The sequence below is a fragment of the Equus asinus genome, chromosome X, assembly GCF_041296235.1.
Source record: "Equus asinus isolate D_3611 breed Donkey chromosome X, EquAss-T2T_v2, whole genome shotgun sequence".
Taxonomy (NCBI): Eukaryota; Metazoa; Chordata; class Mammalia; order Perissodactyla; family Equidae; genus Equus; species Equus asinus.
Window position 1 is genome coordinate 110,762,564 of NC_091820.1, and position 25,292 is coordinate 110,787,855.

A 25,292-nucleotide genomic window follows, 5' to 3' on the forward strand; every position below is an offset into this window, starting at 1 on the left:
CTCTGTGCTGTGGAGGGCCTTCACTGGTGATCCTCAACCCCGTCTGCACAGCAGAATCACTTGAGGAGCTTGCCGAAAATGCTGGCATGCGGACGTCACCCTAAGTCAGTTAAATCGTGATCTCTAGGGGTAGATCCCAATTATTGATGGTTCGGAAAAGCTTCCCTGGTTAGTCTAACATGCAGCTAAGAGTTGAGAAGCACTGGTATATAGCCTCACCATTCCTTCTTCCTTTAGGTATATCTTAGTTCAGGCTGCTAGAACAGACTGCCACAGACTGCGGGGCTTAAACAGCAAACGCTTATTTCTCACAGTTCTGGAGGCTGGGAAGGCCAAGATCAAGGTGCCAGCAGATTCGGTGTCTGGTGAGCGCCTGCTTCCTGGTTTGCAAACAGCCACCTTCTTGCCTCCTCACATGGTGGAGTGAGAGAGATCATCTCTCTGGTGCATCTCTCCTTATAAGGGCACTAATCCCATTCATGAGGGCTCCACCATCATGACCTAATCACCTCCAAATACCATACACTGGGGGTTAGGGTTTCAACGTGAATTTTGGGAGCACACAAACATTCAGTCCATAGCAGGGGGCAATCAGCAATATGTGCTTGCCTTTGCGTTCTGGATATCTGTTTAGTATGACACTTGGGAAGGCGTTTATTCATACCACACCACTAGCTCCAGCCTTCACATAAAGAATTCATTCAGTATACATGCTGTGGCAGCCACATTCAATGACAATGTGTGCTAACAAGTCTGTCAAGGGCTAAGATAGTATTCTCAGCCCTGGGCATCAGGAGGAGACAGCGTAGTTTAGTGGGGCAGAGCTTGATTCTGAGTCAAACAGACCCAGGTTCAAGTTGATGTTTTGTCTCTTATGTTCTGTGATTTTGGACGTTTATCCTTTCACAGACTCCATTTGGTCATCTATAAAATAGGGCTAATAAGATAATACAGATCTTCCTTGACTTATGATGGGGTTACGTCCCGATAAACTCATCCTAAGTTGAAAGTATCATAAGTCAAAAATGTATCTCGAGGCCTGCCCCGTGGCCGAGTGGTTAAGTTTGCGCGCTCCGCTGCGGCGGCCCAGGGTTTCACTGGTTCGAATCCTGGGCGCAGAGATGGCACCGTTCATCAGGCCATGCTGAGGTGGCGTCCCACATGCCACAACTAGAAGGACCGACAACTAAAACTATACAACTATGTGCTGGGGGAATTTGGGGAGAAAAAGGAAAAGTAAAATCTTAAATAAAACAAAAAGAAAATATATCTACTACATCTAAGCTACGGAACACCATATCTTAGCCTAGCCTACCTTAAACGTGCTCGCAACACTTATATTAGCCTGCAGTGAGGCAAAAGCATCCAACACAAAGCCTGTTTTATAATAAAGTGTTGAATATCTCATGCAATTTATTGAGTACTGTACTGAAAGTGAAAAACAGAAGGGCTGTCTGGGTCCGGAATGGCTGTCAGGGTATCTATCAGTAGTTTACCCTCTTGACCACATGGCTCGCTGGCAGCTGTGCTCACTGTCGCTGCCCAGCATCACGAGAGAGGATCGTATACATATCACTAGCCCAGGAAAAGAATAAACTTCAGAATTCGAAGTACAGTTTCCAGTGAATGCATATTGCTTTTGCACCATCACAAAGTCAAAAAATCCTAAGTCAAACCATCGTAAGTCAGGCACCATCTGCACTACGTATTTCATGAGGCTTTTGTGAGGATTCAATGAGATGGCATATGGAAAGTACTCAGTGTAATGCCTAACACCTAGCACCCAGTAAATATTGGCCATTTTTTACTTCATGACCGTCCATGTGGCTTATTTGAACCTGGCCCCAAGTAAACAGTTGTGTTGGGAAAAGCTACTAGTCACACTGATACTGAGGGGAATTTGGTTTGACATTGAATGAGTTCCTGCTGTGTGTCATGAAGGGTGTTAGACCCTGAAGAGCTAGGACAATGAGGAAACCTTAGTGCCTGCTCCCATCAGCTTGCGGGCTGCCAGCCCAGATATTGCCCCCAGATAACTCACACCAGATAGATTGTGCCTAATAGAGGTATGGACAAATAGATCAGGGAGCAGCAGACAGGGGAGGAACCTTGATTCAAACAAAGAAGCCATAAAATAATTATAAGGCGATCAAGGAAATGTGAGCACTGACTGGATACATGATGATATTAAGGAATTATACATTTTTAGATGTGCTAAATCGTATTACATATTTTTAATATATAATATATTTTATATTTTAGAAAGGAAGCCATTCTATTTTAGAGAAACATAATTAAATATTTACAGAAGAGTTGAAATGCTGTGGGGGTAGAGATGAAAAAAGACTGACCATGTATTGCTAATTGTAGAAGCTGGGTGATGGAAATTTGTGTTCTCTTTACTATCCTCTCTACTTTTGTATATGTTTAAAATTTTCCACAATGAAAGAATTTTAAAGAGCGAGAGAGAGAGAAATTTTAAGAAAAGAAGAGAGAGAGGGAGGAAGGAGGGAGAGAAGGGAACAGGGAACAAGGAAATAGGCAGGTTCAATTAGAGAATCAATAAAAGCTTCAAGATGACGTGGCATCTGACCTGGCCCTGAAGGACAAGGATTTTGCCCATCAGAAAAAGTATACATTATGTTCAAGACATAATAATCATGACTGGATGTAGGGTTCCTGGGGTGGGGATGGGTGGTAGTCAGGTTCTTCAGAGACACAGAGCCCATAGGATGTATACGGTCATCTCTCGGTATCCACGGGAGATTGGTTCCAGGATCCCTGCAGGTACCAAAATCTGCAGATGCTCAAGTCCCGTATATAAAATGGCATAGTGTTTGCATATAACCTACGCACATCCTCCCGTATACTTTAATCATCTCTAGACTATTTATAATACCAACCACAATGCAAATGCTATGTAAATAGTTGTTATACTGTATTGTTTAGGGAATAATGACAAGAAAAAAAAGTCTGTACACGTTCAGTACAGACACAACCATCGTAGGCCTTTTTTCTGTGGTTGGTTGGATGTGGGGATGCTGAACGCGCAGATATTGAGGGCCGACTGTATATATAGAGAGAGAAAGAGATTTATTTTAAGGAATTGGCTCACACAGTTATGAGGGCTGGCACATCTGAAATCTGCAGGGTAGGCTGGCAGGCTGGAGATGTTGCAGTTCAAGTCGATGTTGCAGTTCAAGTCCACAGGCTGACTACTGGCAGAATTCCCTCTTCCCCAGGGGACCTCAATCTTTTTTCTCTTAAAGCCTTCAACTGATTTGATGAGGCCCACCCACATTATAAAAGGTAATTTGCTTTACTCAAAATGTTAACCTCATCTTTAAAATACCTTTACAGTAACATTTAGACTGATATCTGACCAAATATCTGGGTACCGTGGCCTAGCCAAGTTGACACATGAAATTAACCATCACAGGGTGGTTAATGGGAGAAAATACTGAGAAAGACAGGTGGGTGCCAAATTGTAGAGGGTTTTGAATTCTAAGTTTTTCTTTCTTTCTTTCTTTCTTTTAAAGATTTTATTTTTCCTTTTTTTCCCCAAAGTCCCCCAGTACACAGTTGTATATTTTTAATTGTGGGTCCTTCTACTTGTGGCATATGGGACGCCACCTCAGCATGGCCTGACGAGTGGTGCCATGTCCGCGCCCAGGATCCAAACTGGTGAAACCCTGGGCCGCCCAAGCAGGGCGTGTGAACTTAACCGGGCCACGGGGCTCACACAGTTATGAGGGCTGGCACTGTTCTCCCCTGCCAGGCCGCCCAAGCAGGGCGTGTGAACTTAACGGGGCCACGGGGCCGGACCCCTCTTACGTTTTTCTTTGGAAAACTTTTCTTCTGGAAGTTTTTCTTCAGAAGATTGGGAGTTGGTGAAGGTTTCTGAGCAAAGCAATGAGAGTATCTGTTGAATTTTGAATGGTACTTGCCTGCAACGTGGAGGATGGGTTGGAAAGGGCAGGGACTATAGGTGAGGGGCTGGATAAGGAAACTGTGATCCCCACTCAAGGGAGAGACGATCTAAGGTACTGGCAGTGGAACTGAAAAGTATCTGAAGCATAGAATACAAGGCAGGAAGTATCAAGGGACCAGACTGAAAAGTAGGCAGAGGCCAGGTCATGGAGGGCCTGGTAAGCCAGAAGAAAGAGACTGGACTTTATCCTGAGGGTAATGGGGACCCGTTGAAGAGCTGCAGTCAAGGGAGTAACCTGATCAGATCATTCTGACTGCTATGTGGGGAACACGGGCAGGTAGACCAGCTAGACGCAGTCGTAGTGAAAGTGAAAGACGATGGTGGCTTTGACTACGATGATAATAGTGGAAAGAAAGAAAAGTGGACAGATCTGGGGCATGTTTGGAGGCACTGGAGCCAGTTGGTGATAGGTAAGATAATAGAAGGTGAGGGACAGAGAGGACTAAACGGTGACTAAAGGTTTTTGGCCTGAGCAAATAGGTCAATGGCAGTGCCATTTACTGACATGAGAACAACTAGAGGACAGTCAGAGTTGGGGGGCAGTACAAAGCATGAGACGTTTATTAGCTTTCTGGTGGAGATGTCAAGTAGGGAGTTGTTTACGCAATCCTGTGGCTCAGAGGAGAGATTGGGGCTGGAGATAGAAATTTGGAAATCATCAGGCAGGGGAGAACAGAAAAAAGACCAGTGCAGTTGAAGTGTGGCATATGAGCAAGAGTGACACAAGATGAAGTTGGAAAGGTGTGCAGGGGCAGATCACGTAGGGCCCGTAGCCTTTGAGTGGTGTGCTGGACCCAGCTCTTGCTGGCTCAGGAGAGCCGATTGTGAAATTGCAGGAAAGTTGGGAGCTCACAGTTGGAAGCTTGAAATCAGCCATGGTGGGAGTATTCATACCATTGAAATCAGCAAGTGCTACAACTCAGGGCTTTTTTTTCCCCCAGAGAACCAGTTGTTAAATATTTACCACTACATTACCAGTACAACTTATAGGCAACAGTAAGAAGTTTAGATTTTATTCTTTTTTTTCTTTTTTTTTTAAAGATTTTATTTTTCCTTTTCCTCCCAAAGCCTCCAGGTACATAGTTGTGTATTCTTAGTTGTGGGTCCTTCTAGTTGTGCCATGTGGGATGCCGCCTCAGCATGGCTTGATGAACGGTGCCATGTCCACACCCAGGATCCGAACCGGCGAAACCCTGGGCCGCCGAAGCGGAGCCCGCGAACTTAACCACTCAGCCACGGGGCCAGCCCCCTAGATTTTATTCTAAGTGTTATATAAACCCATTAAAATATTTTAAGCAGGTGAGTAAAAAGATCTGATTTTTTCAATCACCCCCGCCAATCTGTAGAGAATGGACGGTAGAGGAAGAAGGCAAGGAGTCTCAAACTATATATGTCCCAAGGAGACTACTAAGGGAGGTGCTGTGACAGTTCGTGTGAGCAATGATAGGAGCTTGGCGATGAAGTAAAGACATTTGGAAGATTGTGAAGATCCTAAGATTGAATATAAATGGCCCTTGATTCATCACAAGTTGATTATAATTGACCTGTTATATAACTCGTGTAACTCAGTTAGTGTCTTTTTGTTTTGGTTGTGGTGGGGGGCACCAGATTGCAAAATGATTGCCTTGAGTCATGACTCGGGGCTTTTTGCAGTTTTATCGGAAACCAGCAGAAGATAATCAATATTATCTCATAGCAGAATAAGAGGGTTAATTTCCTGCATGAACATAATCTCCTCTTTTCAATATTTCAGGCCTAGAGTAGCAGGAGGAACTTCAAGTTTTCTGGTTAGGGAGATTCTTTCTAAGGGCAAAGGGGGCTTAATGTCTGTTTGGCGACAGTTCTTTATCAAGAGGGTAAGAAAGGAGGCGGAGTTGGAACAGTGCTAAGGTAAACCCTTTAAGTAAGAGATTCACCAAAGGCTCCTGTAACTCCAGGCTGGAGACTGCCCTTTCCATTTTGGGTTCTGTTTCTGATACTCTAATCTGTGCCTCGTTGTTACTGTGCCTCAAAGGGAAGGCCCAACCCAAAAGTTTACCCTTTACTGGATGGAGGACAAAAATCCCTTTTCCCACAGAGCTGAAATTCTAGTCAGGGGTAGGAGCAGACAAATAAAGAAAATAAATAATTATACCAACTATTAAAAGGCAATGAGTACTCTGAAGAAAATAAAGGCATGAAAAAGATAGAGGCCCGGCTAGAATCAGTGAAGCAGAGTAATGGAGACAGATGCCAGATGGCAATGAGCAGAGCAGTGAGCGAGGAGGGAAGAAGTGGAGTCAGCCAGAGTAGACAGCTATTTCAAGAAGTGCAAATGAAAAGAGAAAGAGATTTCCATCAGCAGGAGAGGGGATAACCAAGTTGTGGTACATCCATACAATGACTACTACTCGGCAATAAAAAGGAAGAAACTGTTAATGAACACAGCAACATGGATGAATGTCAAAGGCATTACGCTGCGTGAAAGCAGCCAGTCTCAAAAGGTTACGTGCTATATGTTCCCATTTATATGACATTTCAAATGGCAAAACTATAGGGACAGAGAACAGATCAGTAGCTGCCCCGGGCTCAGGGTGGAGGAGGCCATGGCTACAAAGGGGCAGCACAGAATTCTGGGGGCTGATGGAGCACTTCTGTATCCTGATTGTGGTGGTGGTCACACAAGATCTATATATGTGTTAGAACTCTACACCGAAACAAGGTAATTTTACTGTATGTTAATTTGGGAATGAGAGATTGGGCAGTATCTGAAGTGCAAAGTTAAGATTGAAGGAAGGGGGCCAGCCCCGTGGCCGAGTGGTTAAGTTCACGCGCTCCGCTTCGGCAGCCCAGGGTTTTGCCAATTCTGATCCTGGGCGCCGACACAGCACCACTCATTAGGCCATGCTGAGGCAGCGTCCCACATGCCACAACTAGGACCCACAACTAAAAAAGAAATATATATAACTACGAACCCGGGGGCTTTGGGGAGAAACAGGAAAAATAAAATCTTAAAAAAAAGATTGGAGGAAGGAGTTGTTTTTTTGTATTTTTGAGGAAGATTAGCCCTGAGCTAACATCTGCTGCCAATCCTCCTCCTTTTGCTGAGGAAGACTGGCCCTGAGCTAACATCCGTGCCCATCTTCCTCTACTTTATACGTGGGACGCCTACCACAGCGTGGTGTGCCAAATGGTGCCATGTCTGCACCCGGGATCCGAACTGGTGAACCCCGGGATGCTGAGAAGCGGAATGTGCGAACTTGACCTCTGCACCACCAGACCGGCCCCAGGAGTTGTTTTCAAGATGTGAGGGACTTGAGTTTATTTATGTGCTAAGGGGGAAATTCAGGTCTCTTGGGAAAGGTGCCCAAGAGGAGTTCAAAGGTGTGAGACCCAGAGCACTGGTAGGAAGAAAAGATGTTTATGCAAAGAAACAAAAGTTGAGGCCCTGTATAATCTCTTTTCACTACGAACTAGGAGGTGAGGTCACCCACCTAGAGTGGAGGAAATGGGTGTGCAGTTCTGGGTGTCGAGGGCTGTGGTAAGGTTTGGAAGAGCCAGTGTGAGGAATGAAAAAGGATGCTTTGAAGGCTTGCTTCACAGTATGAGGGTCTAGCCGAGGCTGGAGACCTCAAAGCTTCCGTGGTCCCGATCTGCCCCTTTGTGAATTCGTCTTCAGTGGCTTGGAGCAGAGAAGGGGTTTATTGGCGGTGGGGGGGATCAGCTGAAAGACAAGGGGCAAGGATTTTGAGAGTAGGAGCAAGAAAAAAAAAAGAGCTGCAAGCACAAAAAAGGAGGACCGTGAAGCCAGTAGGGAACCGGTGGCCTGGGAGGTAAAGGAGAGGAGGACAAGTAACTAGAGGGGTTAATGATCTGAAGGATTATGAGTAATAGGAATCAGGGAGTCAGGGAGTAGGGAGCTAGATGGATGAGGACACTGGTCCAAGGAGTTCTGAGGTGTAAGATTTCAGAAATGGATGTGGAGGACTCATCAGTTAGGTAAGGAATTTGGTTGATATTTAGACTACTTTCTCCGTAACAGTACTAGCAATGCTGGCTCACGTTCACTGGTCCCGACTACGTGCCTGACACTGCGGAGCGCTTTACATGCACATCCCATTTAATTATCACAACAGTCCCATGAAGCAGGTATTATTCCTGTTTTCTAAATAAGGAAACTGAGGCTCAAGAAGGTTAGGTAAGTTGCCCAGGGTCACATGGCTAGTAAGTGAAGCAGCCAGGCCTAGAACCCGACCTGTCCGACTCGAGAGTGAGTGCTCTTCTGGCTGTTACACTATACTGCCTCTCCCACATACAATATCTTGGTTCCACTGCAACTAGACATCTCAGAAACAACCCAAAGGATGTGCCTAGTTTAATGTAAACCCAAGACCATTTCTGAAAGCTAGCTATGAGTGCCTGTCCTCCTCCTAGTGGACGAGTAGTGTCAATCTTGTATATGGATGTTATGGAAAAGTCATTTCATCTGATCATAAAATTGTTTTTCTAAAGGACAAAGAAGTTACTTTCAGATATGGGGCATTTTGGTGATCAGTCAGGATAGTTCTGGGCATGGTGATGAAGTACCTGGGGATGGCCAAAGAGGTGTAGAGGGGAGGATCACTGAAGTCAAGGTCCAGAAACTGCATATGGGATGGGTTGTCTTTATAGATGCCTGCATTCCCTAAGATGGTGGTGAAGCTACGGGAGGGGGATCCACCGGTTGTCACAGTCTTCAGTGAATGTGGAAGGGTGGCCAGGAGGTCAGTAGATGAGAGCAGCAACAAAGACTTTGGTTCAGTGACATGAGCCGCAGCTGAGAACTTCTGGCATGAGAGTGAAGGAGTCAGAGTGTGGGAACAGCAAGAGGGAGCTAGAAGAATGCCACCATCACTCTGCTCCCCACCCTGGGACATCAGTGATGTGGGGAAATCAGAAGCCCCCACTTGAGAGCTTCACAGAGAAGGGATCAGTAAAGACAAGGAAGCAGGAGGGCATTTTAAAAAGGTTAAGGGGCGGCCGGCCCCGTGGTGTGGCAGTTAAGTTTGCGCACTCCACTGCAGCAGCCCAGGGTTTGTGGTTTGGATCCTAGGCACAGACCTACTCACCGCTCATCAAGCCATGCTATGGCAGCACCTCACGTATAAAGTAGAGGAAAATGGGCACACATGTTAGCTCAGGGCCAATCTTCCTCAAAAAAAAAGTTAAGAGCATGGGAGTGTGTTTATCATGTCCAGAGGTCATAGCTTGGAAAGCAAGCTAAGTGTGAAGTTGACTCTGTCCCAAATGGCTGCTTCCTTCCAAGCAAAGCAAACCACAAGTATGTGAACAGAGTGTCATGATTTTACTCCATGTTAATGTTCATTCTGAACCCATGGAACAAGAAGAGCCCTGTGGCAGCCATTCTTAGCCATCTTCTTGGCCAGGACGTTGCATCTGGAGTCCAGACTTGAGACCATGGCTACTTTGACTAGAACATTTATTTCCTGGTGACTAAAGAATCTCATCCCATCTTCTATTTCCTGCCAGGCTCAGAGCCCCTACCTTCCGCACTGTGGAGGAGTAGATGTCCATTTCTCAGGAGCAGTGGACTGCTTCCGGCAGATAGTGAAGGCCCAAGGGGTACTGGGGCTCTGGAATGGATTGACAGCCAACTTACTCAAGGTGAAAGGGGTGGTCAGTCTCTGCTGCTTCTCTGCCTCTTCCACTTCTACCTGTTCCTATGCCGGTCCCCCCTACAGTTTGCATGGAAATGCCCCCTCTAGCACTGATGGTAGCACAAGGCCCATGACTACAGACTGGCAGTCAGCCCTGAAGAGAGGGGACCCTGTGGAGTGTTTGGCCTCTGATACCCCATCCCAGAGGAGCTGAGCATTTAGTGTGGAGTGTCCTAACATGGAGGGTTCATGGACTCCTAAGGGGAACCTAACCCCCCATCTTAAAATTGTATTAAAAAATGTGTATATATGTGCATATGTGCTTCTCTCTGGGGAGAGGATCCATAGCTTTCATCATATTCCCAAAGAACTCCAGGACCAAAAGAAAAGGTTAAGAACTCTAGACTAACCTTGCACTAGTTGACACATGAATGATTCCACTCAAGACAAGCATATGTTGACAGGCAGTATGAGATTGTCTACGTGCATCTTAATCCAGACCCCTGCTTCCCCAGGGCATGCCCTTCAAGCACTTGGCCATTCCTCTCCCCCAACCCACACTGTGCCAGCTTTCGTTCTGCCATCTTCCCCAATTCCAAAAATAATTATGTTGTATTGTCCCCAGCCTTTATCTTAGTTTACCCTCATCCAAGTTGATTGCAGACACATTGACATTTTCTTTTTAAGATTTTAACATGATTTTCATTTTCTTTCTAAATAGATAGGTCCATATTTTGGAGTTATGTTTGGCACCTTTGAGTTCTGCAAGAGAATCTGTCTTTACCAAAATGGTTACATTGTGTCTCCTCTGAGCTATAAATTGACCCCAGGGGTGGATCAAAGTTTGAAGCCCCAGGAATTACGGGAATTAAAGAAGTTCTTCAAAACTGGACAACTAAAGTCTAAAAAACCAACTCTTTAAAACTGAATGGAACTAGAAGTGCACTGACTGAAGGCATGTTGTAATCACGGATAAATAGCCTCATAACCACGCAGGCCTGCCGCAACAAGAGGGTACCTCTATCTGCTGCTCTTAGGATGAGAAGATTCGGCCATGCACCATCTCGGAGCAAACTCAGTCCCTGTGAACACCTGCAGCATGGAGAGATTTCCCAACATGACTGTCTCAGGATGGCATCCACCAGATTTTATAACAGATTTTACGGCAGTAATGAAATGTGCAATTTATACTCTGACTATAAACGTGCAATTTACACTGCACCAAAGAAAGGGCATTGCCATGACACCTCTAAGCAGCATGTCATTGAAAGGGCTGAGCAGATACCACGTGAGGAGCTCAGCCACCGGGTCACAGCTTGCACTATCCCACGTCAGCCTAGTTTCACTCAGTTTGACCTGAGACTTCCCAATACAGCCGTGCTAGAACTCATAATCTTTCCTGACTTCTGAGTACACACCACAGTGTAAATTACGGCTTGTCAGAAACTAAATGAAAACATTTAACATTTAAAAGTTATCACTATCATTGTAGAACCATCCTTCTTTATTTAAATCTGGAGCATCCCAGCCTTAGAATCTTGTGTTCCTGGAAGCGAGTTTTTTCCATGACAGCTTAATTATGCTCCAAAAGACCTTGTCCCAGTTGAAGTCATGTACAGTTCAAGTGGCCTGAATCCTCTGCCTTTTTAACTTGCTTTGCAAGCCTACCCTGAAAATAAATTATTCAGTCAACTTGAGTTATTCTCACAAGATATCCCAGTTGCCTAGAAAGGATCAAATAGAACATTTGACACATACCAAAAAATAATGTAACTGAACAAAAACACTTCATTCAGGCTAATCAACTCTACCAGATTTTTTAAAAGATCAAATTTTAGATTGTTCCACCTTGAGGATTCTATGTCAAGTTTATATAACTGTACTTTTGAATAGTGCCTATCTATGCATTAAAAAAGTATCTAATATTAAGTTGTTAATTTATATATATATATATATACACACACAGAGAGGCTTTCAATATGTTGAAAGTATTTTTCCCTATTAAATTTATTTTCCAAAGAAAAATGATGAGTTGGTCATTTATTACTAATCTGAGTTATAAAACTATGGTTAAATATATACTGGCCAAAATCTTTGAAGTCTCACAACTTTGTCCTGTTGAAATATACCCAAATCACTCATTTTTCCAGCTGCTGTAGCAGACTGATTCATGGGGAATAGCAGTTAATACACACACGCAAATATCATCTGTAGCCCAATCTGTTAGTGTTTGGAGGGTGGCAACTTCTTTACCCAGAGTGAATAGTTCACATTTGTTACTGTTTTCCTTGAGGTGGACAGCTTATTAAAAAGTTCCAAAATCTGCAAAAAAAAAATTTTTTTTTTTTTACTAAATCTAAATCCTAACCTCAGGTTATCATGTTAATATCGTCTGTATATTCTTCCACAAGTATTAGGAAATAGATAGCTACGCTCTTGCTGCTGCCACACAAGAGTGTTTTCTGAGCTGCATTTTTATTTCTTTCAATAAGTTAAGTGGGGGAAAGAATATGCCTCATTTTTCTAATTTCAGAACAACTCTTTAAAACTCCAGCTCTGTTCCTAAAATAAACTCCCAGCTATGCTCATTTTCTCCGAGGTATGAAGGGAGTGTTCTGCTTTTCTGCTTTACGGCTGGCAGTGTGCACCAAACTGGACTAAGTACTTTAGGAGGATTATAAAGAAGTGTGAGGCAATATTGACCCTGGAGTCACTTACAGTCTCAAGGAACAAAACATACCTACATACATGAAATGACTATGATTACAAAGCAAACACGAGCATGATAATGTGGTAGCCACTGTTCACAAGATTGCCAAGGGCCTCAATGTATATAGTTACTGAGTCAGTGATTAAGGGGATCATAACAGGTGAGGGGGCCAGAAACGAGCAGGGAGTTTTGGAGGTAATGAGTCTTGAACTCAGTTTGGAAGGAAGTGAGAGGATGTTAGTTGGTCAAGAATAGGTTGGAGGGCATTGCAGGTTGAAGGCAGGGCATATGCAGTGTCACAGAGATGGAAGCAAGCAAAAGGTGATTGGAACAGAGTAAGAAGACTGGCTTTGTGCATTTATTCAACAAGGGCTGGGCACTCTGGACACAATGGAACATGAGGTAGGTAAGGTCCTTGCCCTCATGGAGCTTACATTCTAGTGAGGGCAGTCAATACAAAAGTAAACTAATCAATAAGCTAGGTAGTTATATATTGTAATGTTATGAAGGGAATAAACTGGGTGCTTTACTAGAGAATTATGTGGGGATGAGGGAAATATTTTAGAGCAGGGAGCCAGGGAAGGCCACTCTGAGAGGTGACATTTGAGATGAGTCCTGAAAGATGAGAATGAGCCAACCATGCAAAGAACTAGGGAGAAGAGCATTCCTGGCAGAAAGTGAAGTGGTACTGGTGGTGGGGAAGACTTGATGAACAGCAAAGAGGTGAGTGTAGCCAGAGTGTGGTGAGTGACCGAGAGGGCGTAGGAGACGAGGGCGGACAGAGGGCCAGATCAGACGGCCATTTGGGCTGTAGCAAGAAGTTAGATTTCATTCTAAATGCAGTGGGGAGTCACTGAAGCTTTTTATGCAGAGAAGTGATATAATCTGATTTTCATTTTTAAAATATCCCTCTGGTTGCTGTGTGGATAATAGATTGGAGGGAAGCAAGGCTGTGAGTGGGAAGACGAGCTAAGAGACTATTACAAAGTCCAAGTAAGAAATGATGGCTTGGGCTAGAATGGTGGCAATAAAGACAGAGAGGAGTAAATGGGTTCAAGACATATTTTGGAGTTGGACTCAGCAGCATTTGCTGAGCAATTGAATGTAGGGAATAAAAGGAAGGAATCAAGGATGGCACCTAGGTTTTTGGCTTTTGACTTGAGTAACATTTGCTGATGTGGGGAAGACTGGTGAGGGCCAGAGTTTTGGAAGGGAAGGAATTAAAAGTTCTCTTTTGGACATGTTAACTTCAAAATCCCTGTGAGACATCCAAGTGGAGAAGTCAAGTAGACTTCACTGGAGCATAGGCTGTCCGTGTGATTGTCCAAACCAGCTGTGGTAGATGGAATAATGCCCCCTCCAAGGGTGTCCACACCGTAGTCCCTAGAACCTGTGAATATTTACCTTAAATGGCAAAAGAGACTTTGCAGATGTGACTAAGGTTAAGGACACTGAGATGGAGAGGTTATCATGGCTTATACGGGTGGGCCCAATCTAATCACACAACTCCGTATAAGTGGAAGACAAAGCTGGAAGAGTGGGTCAGAGAGACTCAAGGACAGCACAAAAGGCAGAAGAAATGGGGCGTGAGAAGGACTTGACTCATTGCGGCTGGCTTTGAAGATAAGGGTGCCCAGGAGCCAAAGAATGGAGGTGGCCTCTAGAAGCTGAGAATAACCTCAGCTGACTGCCAGCAAGAAAATGGGACCACAAGGAATTGAATTTAACCAACAACCTGAATGAGCCAGGAAACGGACTTTCTCCTACAGCCCCCAGGAAGGGACCTGTTTATATCCGATCATTCAGAAAGTGTCCTACTAGACACCTTGATTTTAGCACAGTTGAGACCCACATCACACTTTTGACCTCCACAACTGTAAGATGATACATTTGTGTTGCTTAAACCGCCGAGTTTGCAGTAATTTTTGCAGCAGCGATAGGAAACTAATACACCTGAACACTATCATGTCGGGACAATAAGCATAAGCCAGGACACTTCTGGGCAAACCAGGACAAATCTAGAGTTCAGGGGAGAATGGTGGCTGGAGATAGAAATTTGTGTGTCATCAGCAGATAGATGATGTTTAAAGCCAAGAGACTGAATGAGAACACCAAAGGAGTGGATGGGAAGCAATTCCTGGAGGAGCTGGAAGCAACAAAAAATGACGTTGAGGAGACAGTGGCTGAAGAAAAGGCCTCAAGATGTAGAAGAACTGGAACTCTTGTACCTTGCTGTTGGGGATGTAATATGGCGCATCATTTTGGAAAACTGTCTGGCAATTCCTCAAATAGTTCAACACAGAGTTACCAAAGGACCCAGCAATTCCACTCCTAGGTATATACCCCAGAGAAATGAAAACATGTCTACATAAAAAGTTGTACAGGAATGTTTATAGCAGCATCAAAGTGGAAATGAGCCAAATGTCTATCAAGTGATGAATGGATAAACAAAATGTGACATATCCACACAATGGAACTACTTAGCAACAGAAAGGAATTGACTGTACACAAAAAAGCATGAATGAATTTCAAAATATATATATATATATCAAGCAAGAGAAGCCAGACACCACCCCCAAAAGGTACATACTATATGATTCCATTTATATGAAATTCTGGCAAATGCAAACTAATCTATGGTGACAGAAAGCAGATTAGTGGTTGTCTGGGGAGAAAGGGAGGGATTACAATGGGACACAAGAAAATTTAGTAAAGTGATAGATACATTCACTATCTTAATTGTGGTGATGGTTTCATAGGTGTATACATATGTGAAAAACTTATCAAACTGTTCACTTTAAATAGGTACAGTTTTGTTGTATGATAATTATAGAGTAATAGGAGGTTGTTTTGTTTTGTTTTATTGTAAGCAGTTACCCCAGGGCTGGAATCCATCAGATGCTCTCTAAGCCCGCCCAAAGGGGCCAGAAATAAAATCCTTGGGGGGGAGAGAGAAGGGCTTCAATACTACACTGAGGACTTTAGTTCTGCCCCACTAAGCGAAAAGGAGTCACTGGTTTCTTCAGCAACATCGATGATGTGATAAAAACTGGATGTGAGCAAGATTATTCTAGAAGCTGAATCAGTAATGAGAGACTAGAGACAGGAGATTGGCCCACAAACGATGAGAATTGGCTTCTCCTCAGTAATGACACTGCAGACACAAGTGTGACGTTACAGTCTTCCATATTGCAAATGTAAGCCAGGGCTGAAAACTGAGAGTGCTTGTTCTGGGTACCTCTTAGAGACTCGAATCCTGCTTATATGGTCTCTGATATGGTTACCAAACTATAGTTAGGGTCCTTAGCTGGGATGGAGAACTGGCTTACCATCCTACTTAAGCGGGGATAGAGTGATTTGTTCATTAAAACTCAGAGGCGGGGGGCTAGCCCAGTTGCCTAGTGGTTAAGTTCACATGCTCCGCTTTGGCGGCCTGGGGTTCACAGGTTCAGATCCCGGGTGTGGACCTACACACCACTTGTCAAGCCATGCTGTGGTGGCATCCCACATGTAAGATAGAGGAAGATGGGCACAGATGTTAGCTCAGGGACAATCTTCCTCAGCAAAAAGAGGAAGATTGGCAACAGATGTTAGCTTGGGGCCAATCTTCCTCACCGAAAACAACAACAAAAAAACCCAGAGTTGGTCAAACTAAGTTAGTATTTTTCTTAGTATTAATAAAATCTAACATATATTAAAATGTTTACTATGTACCAGAATGTTCATGCATACATTATCTCATTTAATTGTCCCTACAGTCCTTGGAGGTATACATACTGTTATTATTCCCACTTTACACCTGAAGACATTGAAGTTTGGAGAGGTTAAGCAACTTACCCAAGGCCTTACAGCAAGTGGCAAAGCCAGTGTTTGAACTCAAGCAGTCTGGCTCCAGAGCCCACCCTCTCGAACACTGAGCTAAATTACCTCTCTCTGCCTGTTTTGTCCCAGCTTCCCAAACTCAGACGCTCAAATCCATTCAATCTTATAGATACAAACGCATTAAGCCATAGAATCTGAGAATTAGAAGGGTGTAGAACTCTCTTCTGGGCCAAGAAAGCAATCTCCGCAACAGTGTCCCTAACAGGTGACTATTCTGCCTCAACTCTTAACGTTTCCAGTGACAGGAAGTTCCCCACATCAAAAAGCAACCCATTCCATCTTTAAGTAGCTCATATTTTAGAAAGCTATTTCTTGTTCAACTGAAGTCCACCTTCATGAAACTTCTACCAGCTGGTGTTGATCCCATATAGAATATCTAATTCTCTTCTACCCGAAAGTCCTTCAATTATGAATACAGGTACGATGTCCCTCCTTCACCCAAAGCTCTTTCCCAGTGAAATCTCTCTCACTCATTCAGCCATTTCTCAGATGACATGATTAACAGGCACTTCACTTTCCTGACTGCCTTCTTTGAATATGTTCCACTCTGTTCACATCCTCTTAAACATGGCATGCAGAAGTGAACATACAGCTCTATGGGTTGGCCAGCCCATAGTGGCCCAAGTGGCACTGAAAGTCCCCCTGATCTGTTCCTCACCATCTTCTTGGTCCAACTGAAGACTCATTAGCATTTTTTGGCATTGCCAACTCACAGTCAACTAAGACCCCCAGTTCTTTTTCACACATGCTACCGTTGAGCTCTAGCTCCTCATCCTTAAATGCCCTGCACTAAACAAGCATTAGAACCCTTTATTGTGCTCCTTCCCATTGCATAAGCCTGGGTTTATTCTGGACTTTAGCCCTTCTGATTCAGTTCCTACAGGTTTGTGATGCTCTTTGGTCTTTGTCCTGGGAAGCCAAGCCCTCTTGTCATCTATATAAAATCTGAGCTCATCAGAGAATAATCTGTAAAGATACTTTATTAAATATCTCTCCCCTTGTAATTTCTCATTGGAATCTTTCCAAGTTGTATGGGTTTGAATTTATCTTTGCAATCTCTCGCCCTCTTGAGTGATCTTTCTCGTTTAGTGTTTGGCCAGGAGATCATACTTACCTTTTCTCTGGTCCTTTTGCAGTTTACCACACACACACATTAGTTAACTTGATGCAGATGGCATGGTCAGCTTCCCCAAGATTCTTGTCACTTTCACTTTGCTAACCAGATCTTCCTTATTTATTGGCAGAATGAAGCCCAGGTTAGCAATTTACCCCACTGCTTCTTCAGTCTTCTGAGAACTGGAATTATCAGCAAGAGAGTCAAGAATTTATCCAGTGTGTTGCTATCAGAATAATGAAACTTCCAGCAGTTATTCAGATAGTTCATGTCTCTGATTGCCATGGCTTGCCTATGTGACGGTTTTATGAAGTACTATTCTTAGCTTTTATCTATCCAGGAAGTCTCTTGTATACTTCCACAACTACAGTCACTTTCATTTTCACTGAATGCTTTTCACGCCCTGGCCAATGAATTACTGGTTATACCTTCTTGATATGTTACTGTTCTGCTCTCCTCCTAGATGGTAGCTCTCTGAACCAGGTCTACCCTTCCTTTTCCAGATGCCAGTCAGAAGTCCCATTCTACTAAGTTTGAATGATATCTATAAAATCGTGTCTTCATACTTGTATTAACATTTTACATTCACTTTATTACCCATATTCTGGGTGTGTTGGTACATAGATAACTGAGGCCTTAACTATCATTTCTGACCTTCTTCCTTGTTTTTTCTTGAGAATTACTAAGCAGTGCCTTAGCTTTAGCTCCTCTTTCTTAATTATACATGTATTGTACATAGTTTCCAGGAACACAGTAGTTACTAACACAGAGCCCCCACTATGTCTTGCAGGAGAAATTCATTTTCAATAAATTGACCAGCCATGTATCATCATCAACATCATCATCATTGTCAATATTAGTCTCTATTTTCCTGGGCTCTTGCTCCTAGTTTCTTTTCTTCTTCTTCTTTTTTTTAACTTTCAGACATAAAAAAGTTGTCCAAAAAAACCAGTATAAAGAATTTCCATATATCCTTCACTCAGCTTCTCCAAATGTTAACATCTGACAAAACCACTGTAACTAAGAATAGCACTGGTAGAATACTATTCACTAATCTCCAAATATTCCGATTTCACCAATAATACCACCGATGTCCTTTTTCTGGTCCGGGATCCAATCCAGGATCACACATTGCATTAAGTTGTCATTCTCCTTAGTCTCCTTTAATCTGTGACAGTTCCTCAGTCTTTCTTTGTCTTTCACGACTTTGACACTTTTGAGAACATCTGACTCCTTGAATTGTACCTGGTGATAGGCAAGGAGGAGAGCTCCAGCTCACAGCGGATTTAGCAAAATACCAAGTCATGGCATGAAGTTGCTTTGAAATGACCCATCTCTTATTTCATCTTCAATAAAACTACACTTAGGGACCCAAAGACTGAGAAGGGACAGATTCTATGTAATTATTTGATCATCTTTTTGTGGAGAGACAGAAATCTGACAGAACAGTAAATGCGGAAGTGCTTGAAACAGTAAAAGAGTTTTGGAATAGGGACAGCATGCTCAAAGGGAGTAGCAGATGTGGCCAGTGAAAGGTAGAAAAAGGGTACATAAGTGCTGGCCAGGCGTATCAAAGAGAAATTAACATTTGAATAAAAATACATTAATGAGAATGTTGAGTTCAAACTAGAATGGTTTTTCATTTTATTTTGAAATGCATTCTAAAAACCACCTCTCTCTAAATAAAATGCTCTAGATTTTTGCTTTAGTCGTTAATTCTCTCACTAGTAGAGGTAGAGGAGTGACTATCATTTTCAGAGAATATACTCTACCATTCTCTGAAACTGTACGCAAGGTCATTTCTGTATCCTGCTGCATCTCTGTTATAATCAGCTAATGAGCAAAGTTGCAGCCTCTCATTAACACAGGTCGAAGATAGCACCCAGGATCAACAAAGCTGGATTCAAAATTGCTCTTTGAATGCTTGCGGGGTGTGCTTAGCACTTTGGATTGCTGGGGTTGTTGGGAAGACTTAACAAATCTCAAAGTATACTGAGCGGAAGGCTGACAATCCTGGAGGAACCCTAGAACTGGGTCCTTTAACAGGCTGATCTGACAGCCCCGGTGGTCTAGTGGTTAAGATTCGCTGCTCTTACCGCCACGGCCCGGGCTGGTTTCCCAGTCAGGGAACCACACCACCCATCTGTCGGTTGTCATATTGTGGTGGCTGAGTGTTGCTGTGATGCGGAAAGCTATGCCACTGGGATTTCAAATACCAGCAGTGTCACCCATGGTGAACAGGTTTCAGCAGAACTTCCACACCAAGACAGACTAGGAAGAAGGACCTGGCCACCCACTTCCAAAAAAATCGTCCGTGAAAACCCTATGAATAGCAGCAGAGCACTGTCTGATATAGGGCCGAAAGGTGAGAAGACGGCACAGAAAGGCCAGGCAGGGTTCCGCTCTGCTGTACACAGGGTCCCTAGGAGTCGGAATCCACTTGAGGGGACTAACAACAACAGGCAGAAGGTGGGAGAAGGCAAGAAAGTAAAATGAGGGATATGTCCGCCATGTCTTCAGCATGCTGGGCACCTAGGGTCCAGCTGCAATTGCAGTTTTCAACAGTTACCCTTAGTTTTATAAACATTGTTGTGATTACTTAGACATAGAACTTGTGATTACACTCTTGGCTCCAGTTCTGAACCTGAGGGAGTGCGCTAAAGCTAACAAGCAGGTTTTAAAGAACCTGCGTGGCAAATGCTCACCCAGGACAGGGATTAAGGGGCTCAGTAAGCACTTGTCCATTGACACAATGGCTGTCAATCTAACTCTATTGATTCCTCTAACCTAACCGTTTCTGGAGTTCAGGAATCTACTCAATCCAAGAGCACTTTACCTGGGGTCCAGGGAGCCAAATGCCAACCTAGTTCACACAGTCTCTGAACCTTCCGGGTACAACTTCTATATTTGGCTTCTGGGTGAAATAATTCCCCCAACCCCAGCTGAGTCCTTTGGACTCTCCTGTGCCAATCCCATGCAAGATCTTTCTTACATTCTATTTTTTTAGTATTTTGTTAAATTGTAAACCCGAGTCTGGAGCCCGCTGACAGTGTCCCAGCTCTGCTGTTCCTCCGATTTCCTCTGGCATCACGGGGAAGCTCCAGGGCCGTGCCAGGTCTAGGGTGAGGAGAGTGACGCACTTGCCTTGGCCCAAAATTTAAGGGGGAGCTAAATAATTTGGTAATCAAAATAAATGATTTTATAATGCGCTATTTTAAAAAATCAAAAGTAATGCAAAAACTCGTGATGAACAAACTATCAACATTTAAAATAACGACAGGATCCCACCCTGCACTTGAATGACCCTGCCTCACTTGCCCCAGCCCTGGGGCTCCAATTCAACTTTACTTACAAAAACAGGCGACGGGCCAGCTGGCCGTAGTTTGCCTATATGAATTTTTTTGAACGTTGTATTAAATATTCCTTATTTGATTACCGAGGGTTTGTTGGCTTTCCCTTAAATCCTGCGCCTCACCCTTGTCCTGGCCCTGCTCCAGAGGGTTTTATGCAGGCACACCGTGACCTCTCCCTTCCTCCCCGCTCCCAGGCTCTCCCAAGATCCCGCGGCCGGGTCCTGGGTATTCCCTGTCGCCGCCCCTTCCCCGGGCCAGGTCAGGTGCTGCGTGCGAGCCGCAGGGGCGCGGAGGGCGGCCCGGCGCAACCCCGCGGCTCCTCCCACCGCGCGCTCAGCCACTCAGCCGCCTCTCCGCCCCGCGCGCTCGGGCTCGGCGCCCGCCCCGGCCCGCCCCGCCCCCGACGCCGGCCGCCCTGGCGCCGGCTCCCCGTATATAAATCGGCCATTTGCTTCGCTCCGCCCCAGAGCCCCGGAGTGCAAACCGGTTCCTAGTTGTGTCCCGTGGTCGCTCGCCTCCTCTTTCCTTCCAACATGACAGATGCCGCTGTGTCTTTCGCCAAGGACTTCCTGGCAGGTGGAGTGGCCGCGGCCATCTCCAAGACCGCGGTCGCGCCCATTGAGCGGGTAAAGCTGCTGCTGCAGGTACGTCTCGGGATCAGAGAGACCGACCAGGAAGTGGGGGGAGGGGGGCGCGCAGAAATGGGTGCCCCAGGGATGGAGGAGATCGAACCCTTTGGACATGTCCAGAGAAGTGGCAGCTTGGGGGCAGGGGTGGCCGCAGAGTGGGACCAAAAGGCAGACTTGAGGGAGATGCTTTAGTGCCCTGGAGTTCTGGATCTAGGAAGGAGTCGGGGGATGCGGGAGGTGAGGCGGACCAGGGCCTTGGCATCCCGGAGCCAGCAAACTCGGATGGGGCGCTCCGGGAGTGGCTGTCTCCCGGGCCATGGGATCAAGGGCGAAGCCTGAAAGCCGGCGCTAGGAGGAGGAACACCTGTCCTTACCGACGACCTCAAGGTCGCGGCAAGGAGATAACAGCCTTGCGGAGGCCATGCGGCCGGTCGAGCGGCCACGCAGCCGGCGGACGCGCTTAAACCTCGCCGGGCCGGAAGCCGGCGCCGGGAAGCGCGTGCGCCTCTGCTGCCGCCCCCGCGCGGCCGGCCAGCCCGCCCGGCGCCCGCCACCCGCCTGGGCGGCGCGTTGCCCGGCTCCGGCTCTAGAGGGCGCGCCCGCACGGGCGTCGGCGTGGTGGCCCACGGGTCACCTCTGGGAAAGTGGTGGGGGCGGAGCAGGAGGGAAACAGCTTCGGAGACCTGAGGCGGAGGCCACTGTCGCCAAGGTGACCGTGCCCTACATGGGACTTGCCCTAATGCTTCTGCACCTGAGTCTAAGGTAGTGACCTTTCTCCCAGGTCTAAAGGTCGTGGGTCCATGTGAAGGTGCCCCCTCCGCACCCAAAGGGATGGAGGCTTAATGCCTCTAAGGGTGTAGATCACCCGTGACAAGGCTAGGAGGGTCCAGCCCGTGTGCTAGAGAAGACTAGATTTGGGGAGGGGGGAGCGTTAATTGAGATGATACAGTCTCTTTCCTTTTCCCTTCTCCATGGTTGTAACTCTCCCTGGTGGCTTCCTTCTTGTCTGTCAGGTGCAGCATGCCAGCAAGCAAATCACCGCAGATAAGCAATACAAGGGCATTATAGACTGTGTGGTTCGGATCCCCAAGGAGCAGGGAGTCCTGTCCTTCTGGCGTGGTAACCTGGCCAATGTCATCAGATACTTCCCCACCCAGGCGCTCAACTTTGCCTTCAAAGATAAATACAAGCAGATCTTCCTGGGTGGTGTGGACAAGAAGACCCAGTTTTGGCGCTACTTTGCAGGGAATCTGGCATCGGGTGGTGCCGCTGGGGCCACCTCCTTGTGTTTTGTGTATCCTCTTGATTTTGCCCGTACCCGTCTAGCGGCTGATGTGGGCAAAGCTGGAGCTGAAAGGGAATTCAGAGGCCTCGGTGACTGCCTGGTTAAGATCTACAAATCTGACGGGATTAGGGGCCTGTACCAAGGCTTTAATGTGTCTGTGCAGGGTATTATCATCTACCGAGCTGCCTACTTCGGTGTCTATGACACTGCAAAGGGTAAGTTTGCTCTGTGCTTTGAAACCGTGTTCTTATGAGACAATTTAAAAGATCATCATGCTATCCTAATTTTCTAGGAGCCAGAGATTTTTTGTAATTGCTAAGGAAAGCCCAGGTCATCCCGTACAACCCTTGTGTATAGATGCAATTTGAAGGGAGGTAGAAAACAAGAGGTCAGTTCACTTTTGCTTTCTGGTAAAAGTATCTCTTTCCTATTCTCAGGAATGCTTCCAGATCCCAAGAATACTCACATCTTCATCAGCTGGATGATCGCACAGTCCGTCACGGTGGTTGCTGGGTTGACTTCCTATCCATTTGACACTGTTCGTCGCCGAATGATGATGCAGTCAGGGCGCAAAGGAAGTAAGTTCCACTTGAGCAGAAGGTAAAGATGTGTGCATGGGGCATGGGCACAAACTGGCAATGCCTGACTTTAACAACGGCAGCCTGTTCAGAGCGCAGGATGAGCTGGTTGGTCTGCTGCACAGTTGCCTTTGAGCGGACCCTTTGCATGCCTATGAATGAGGGTGCTTAAATGGCATTAGAGGGTAAGGCTGATGGGGAGTCTGCATATCCCTGTTGTTGTCTAGTCACAGCATTAATATTTCAGTATTGGCCACGCTAATGTGTATGTGTTGGGTTTTTAAAAACCGACATTAGCTCTTAGGGGTGGGGCTCTGGTTTAGTCTAGCAAATCTTAGGACTTTCATCAGCCTTCCGTCACCAACTCCATGTCTTTATTCTTTGCAGCTGATATCATGTACACAGGCACGCTCGACTGCTGGAGGAAGATTGCTCGTGATGAAGGAGCCAAAGCTTTTTTCAAGGGTGCATGGTCCAATGTTCTCAGAGGCATGGGTGGTGCTTTTGTGCTTGTCTTGTATGATGAAATCAAGAAGTTCACATAAGTTATTTCCTACTCCGCCCCCCGCCGTGAGCAGGCATGTTTTATTATGTAACATATCTTGAGCATTCTTGACAGACTGTTGGCTGTCTATTTATCAATGGCAACTATTTACTGGTTGAAAATGGGAAGCAATAATATTCATCTGACCAGGTTTCTCTTAAAGCCATTTCCATGATGATGATGGGACTCAATTATATTTTTTATTTCAGTCACTCCTGATAAATAAGAAATTTGAAGAAATAAAACATCTGAAGTATAATTTTGTTTGTGGTTTATTTTCATGTAAAAAGAAATTTTGTAATGTAGTGAGTGCTGCATTTGAGTAAATGCTACATTCAATAAATGTAATATCTCCTGAAGTGAAGAGCTTTCTTTTAAAACCCATCTTCAGCCATCCACTTATCAAAGAATAGCTTTGAAATTCAGGCCCAGTGCATCCAAAACCAGAAGTCCATTGGCTGTGGGCGGTCATAGCCGAATGAGCTTTCCCCAAAAGGTTCTATGTACCCACCTTTCCTGTGGTTATTAATTAAGAAAGATAAGCTGAATTTAAAACGGTTTGTTATGTGAATTTCATCCCATTTAAACAAGTTGTAAAATAGAAGGTACTAATAGTTACAGTGTTTGTCCTGTTTCCTTCCCTCATCCATCTTTACCTGGCTCAGGCCGTTTTAATTTAATCCCGTTCCAAGCAGAGGCTTAGAGCTGGCGCAGTGCTGAGAATGCAGTGCTGGTAAAGATTATGGAGAGAGCCAGACAACTGCCACAACTTCAAAATTCCTTTTAGAAGGAACCGAGCATCTGCATTTTGCCTAACATGTTAGCCCAGTCCATGGAGGACATTTATGTTTCTTTTGGATAAGCCCTGATTTGGGATCCAGGTGAGAATGTGCAATTTCTGTAGCTCTCGATTAGGTCTCAGAAATCCAGTGCACTTTGCCTGTAACACGAGATTTGTATGAAGAATAAAGCACCAGGGCTGTCAAGCCACAACATTCAAAGTAGAAAATGACAGAATAGGTGATCCACGTGCACAACTGCAACCCATTCCAGAGGAGCCTCGCACACTGGCGTGTCTAAGGGCTGCTCACAGACGGCCGTGCGCAGCCTGTATTAATGCCCCGGGATCCTAGAGGTTTTTCTTGCGTGCCCCCTGGCCAAGCACCTGAATCATAGTATAGCTTAGTTGTTAAGAACTCTTTTCACAATGTATACACATGTCAAAACATTGAGTTGTATAATATATATAATTTTTATATGTTAAAGATAATAAAGTTTAAAAAACCAAAACTGTTCTGGTATCAGAGAGGCCTGGATTCTGCCGCTTAATTGTGCTGTCGGGCAAGTTACTTAATTTCTCTACGCTTCAGTTTGCCTCATCTATAAAATGAAGATAATAATACCTGCCTCAGGGGGTTGTTGCAAGGATTAATTTATGCAAAGCATCTACCATAGAACATGCATAATAAGCACTCTGTGGATGGTAACTATGCTCATTATTAAGAGGCAGTTAAGATTTTGGGGGCTCCAGAAACAAGGACCTGGATTTGAATCCTAGCTCTGCTGCTTA

General features: G+C 45.1%; 2 protein-coding genes across 3 annotated transcripts in view; both read left to right on the forward strand.

Annotated features, from left to right (window-relative positions):
• Nucleotides 1-11,652, forward strand: part of SLC25A43 (solute carrier family 25 member 43) — a 37,839-nt gene extending 26,187 nt beyond the window's left edge. For both annotated transcript variants that reach the window (XM_070503178.1, XM_014857531.3), the window contains exons 4-5: nt 9,500-9,634; nt 10,349-11,652. In XM_070503178.1, coding sequence (XP_070359279.1) covers nt 9,500-9,634; nt 10,349-10,549 — 336 coding nt within the window. In that variant the 3' untranslated portion in view covers nt 10,550-11,652. The remainder of the gene's footprint in view (nt 1-9,499; nt 9,635-10,348) is intronic.
• Nucleotides 11,653-21,072: 9,420 nt separating this feature from the next.
• On the forward strand, nt 21,073-23,981 carry SLC25A5 (solute carrier family 25 member 5). The gene is made up of 4 exons (XM_044763371.2): nt 21,073-21,330; nt 22,329-22,815; nt 23,038-23,178; nt 23,566-23,981. The coding sequence occupies exons 1-4, from the start codon at nt 21,220-21,222 to the stop codon at nt 23,721-23,723; spliced, it is 897 nt and encodes a 298-aa protein (XP_044619306.1). The 5' UTR covers nt 21,073-21,219; the 3' UTR covers nt 23,724-23,981.
• The last annotated feature ends 1,311 nt before the right edge of the window (nt 23,982-25,292 follow it).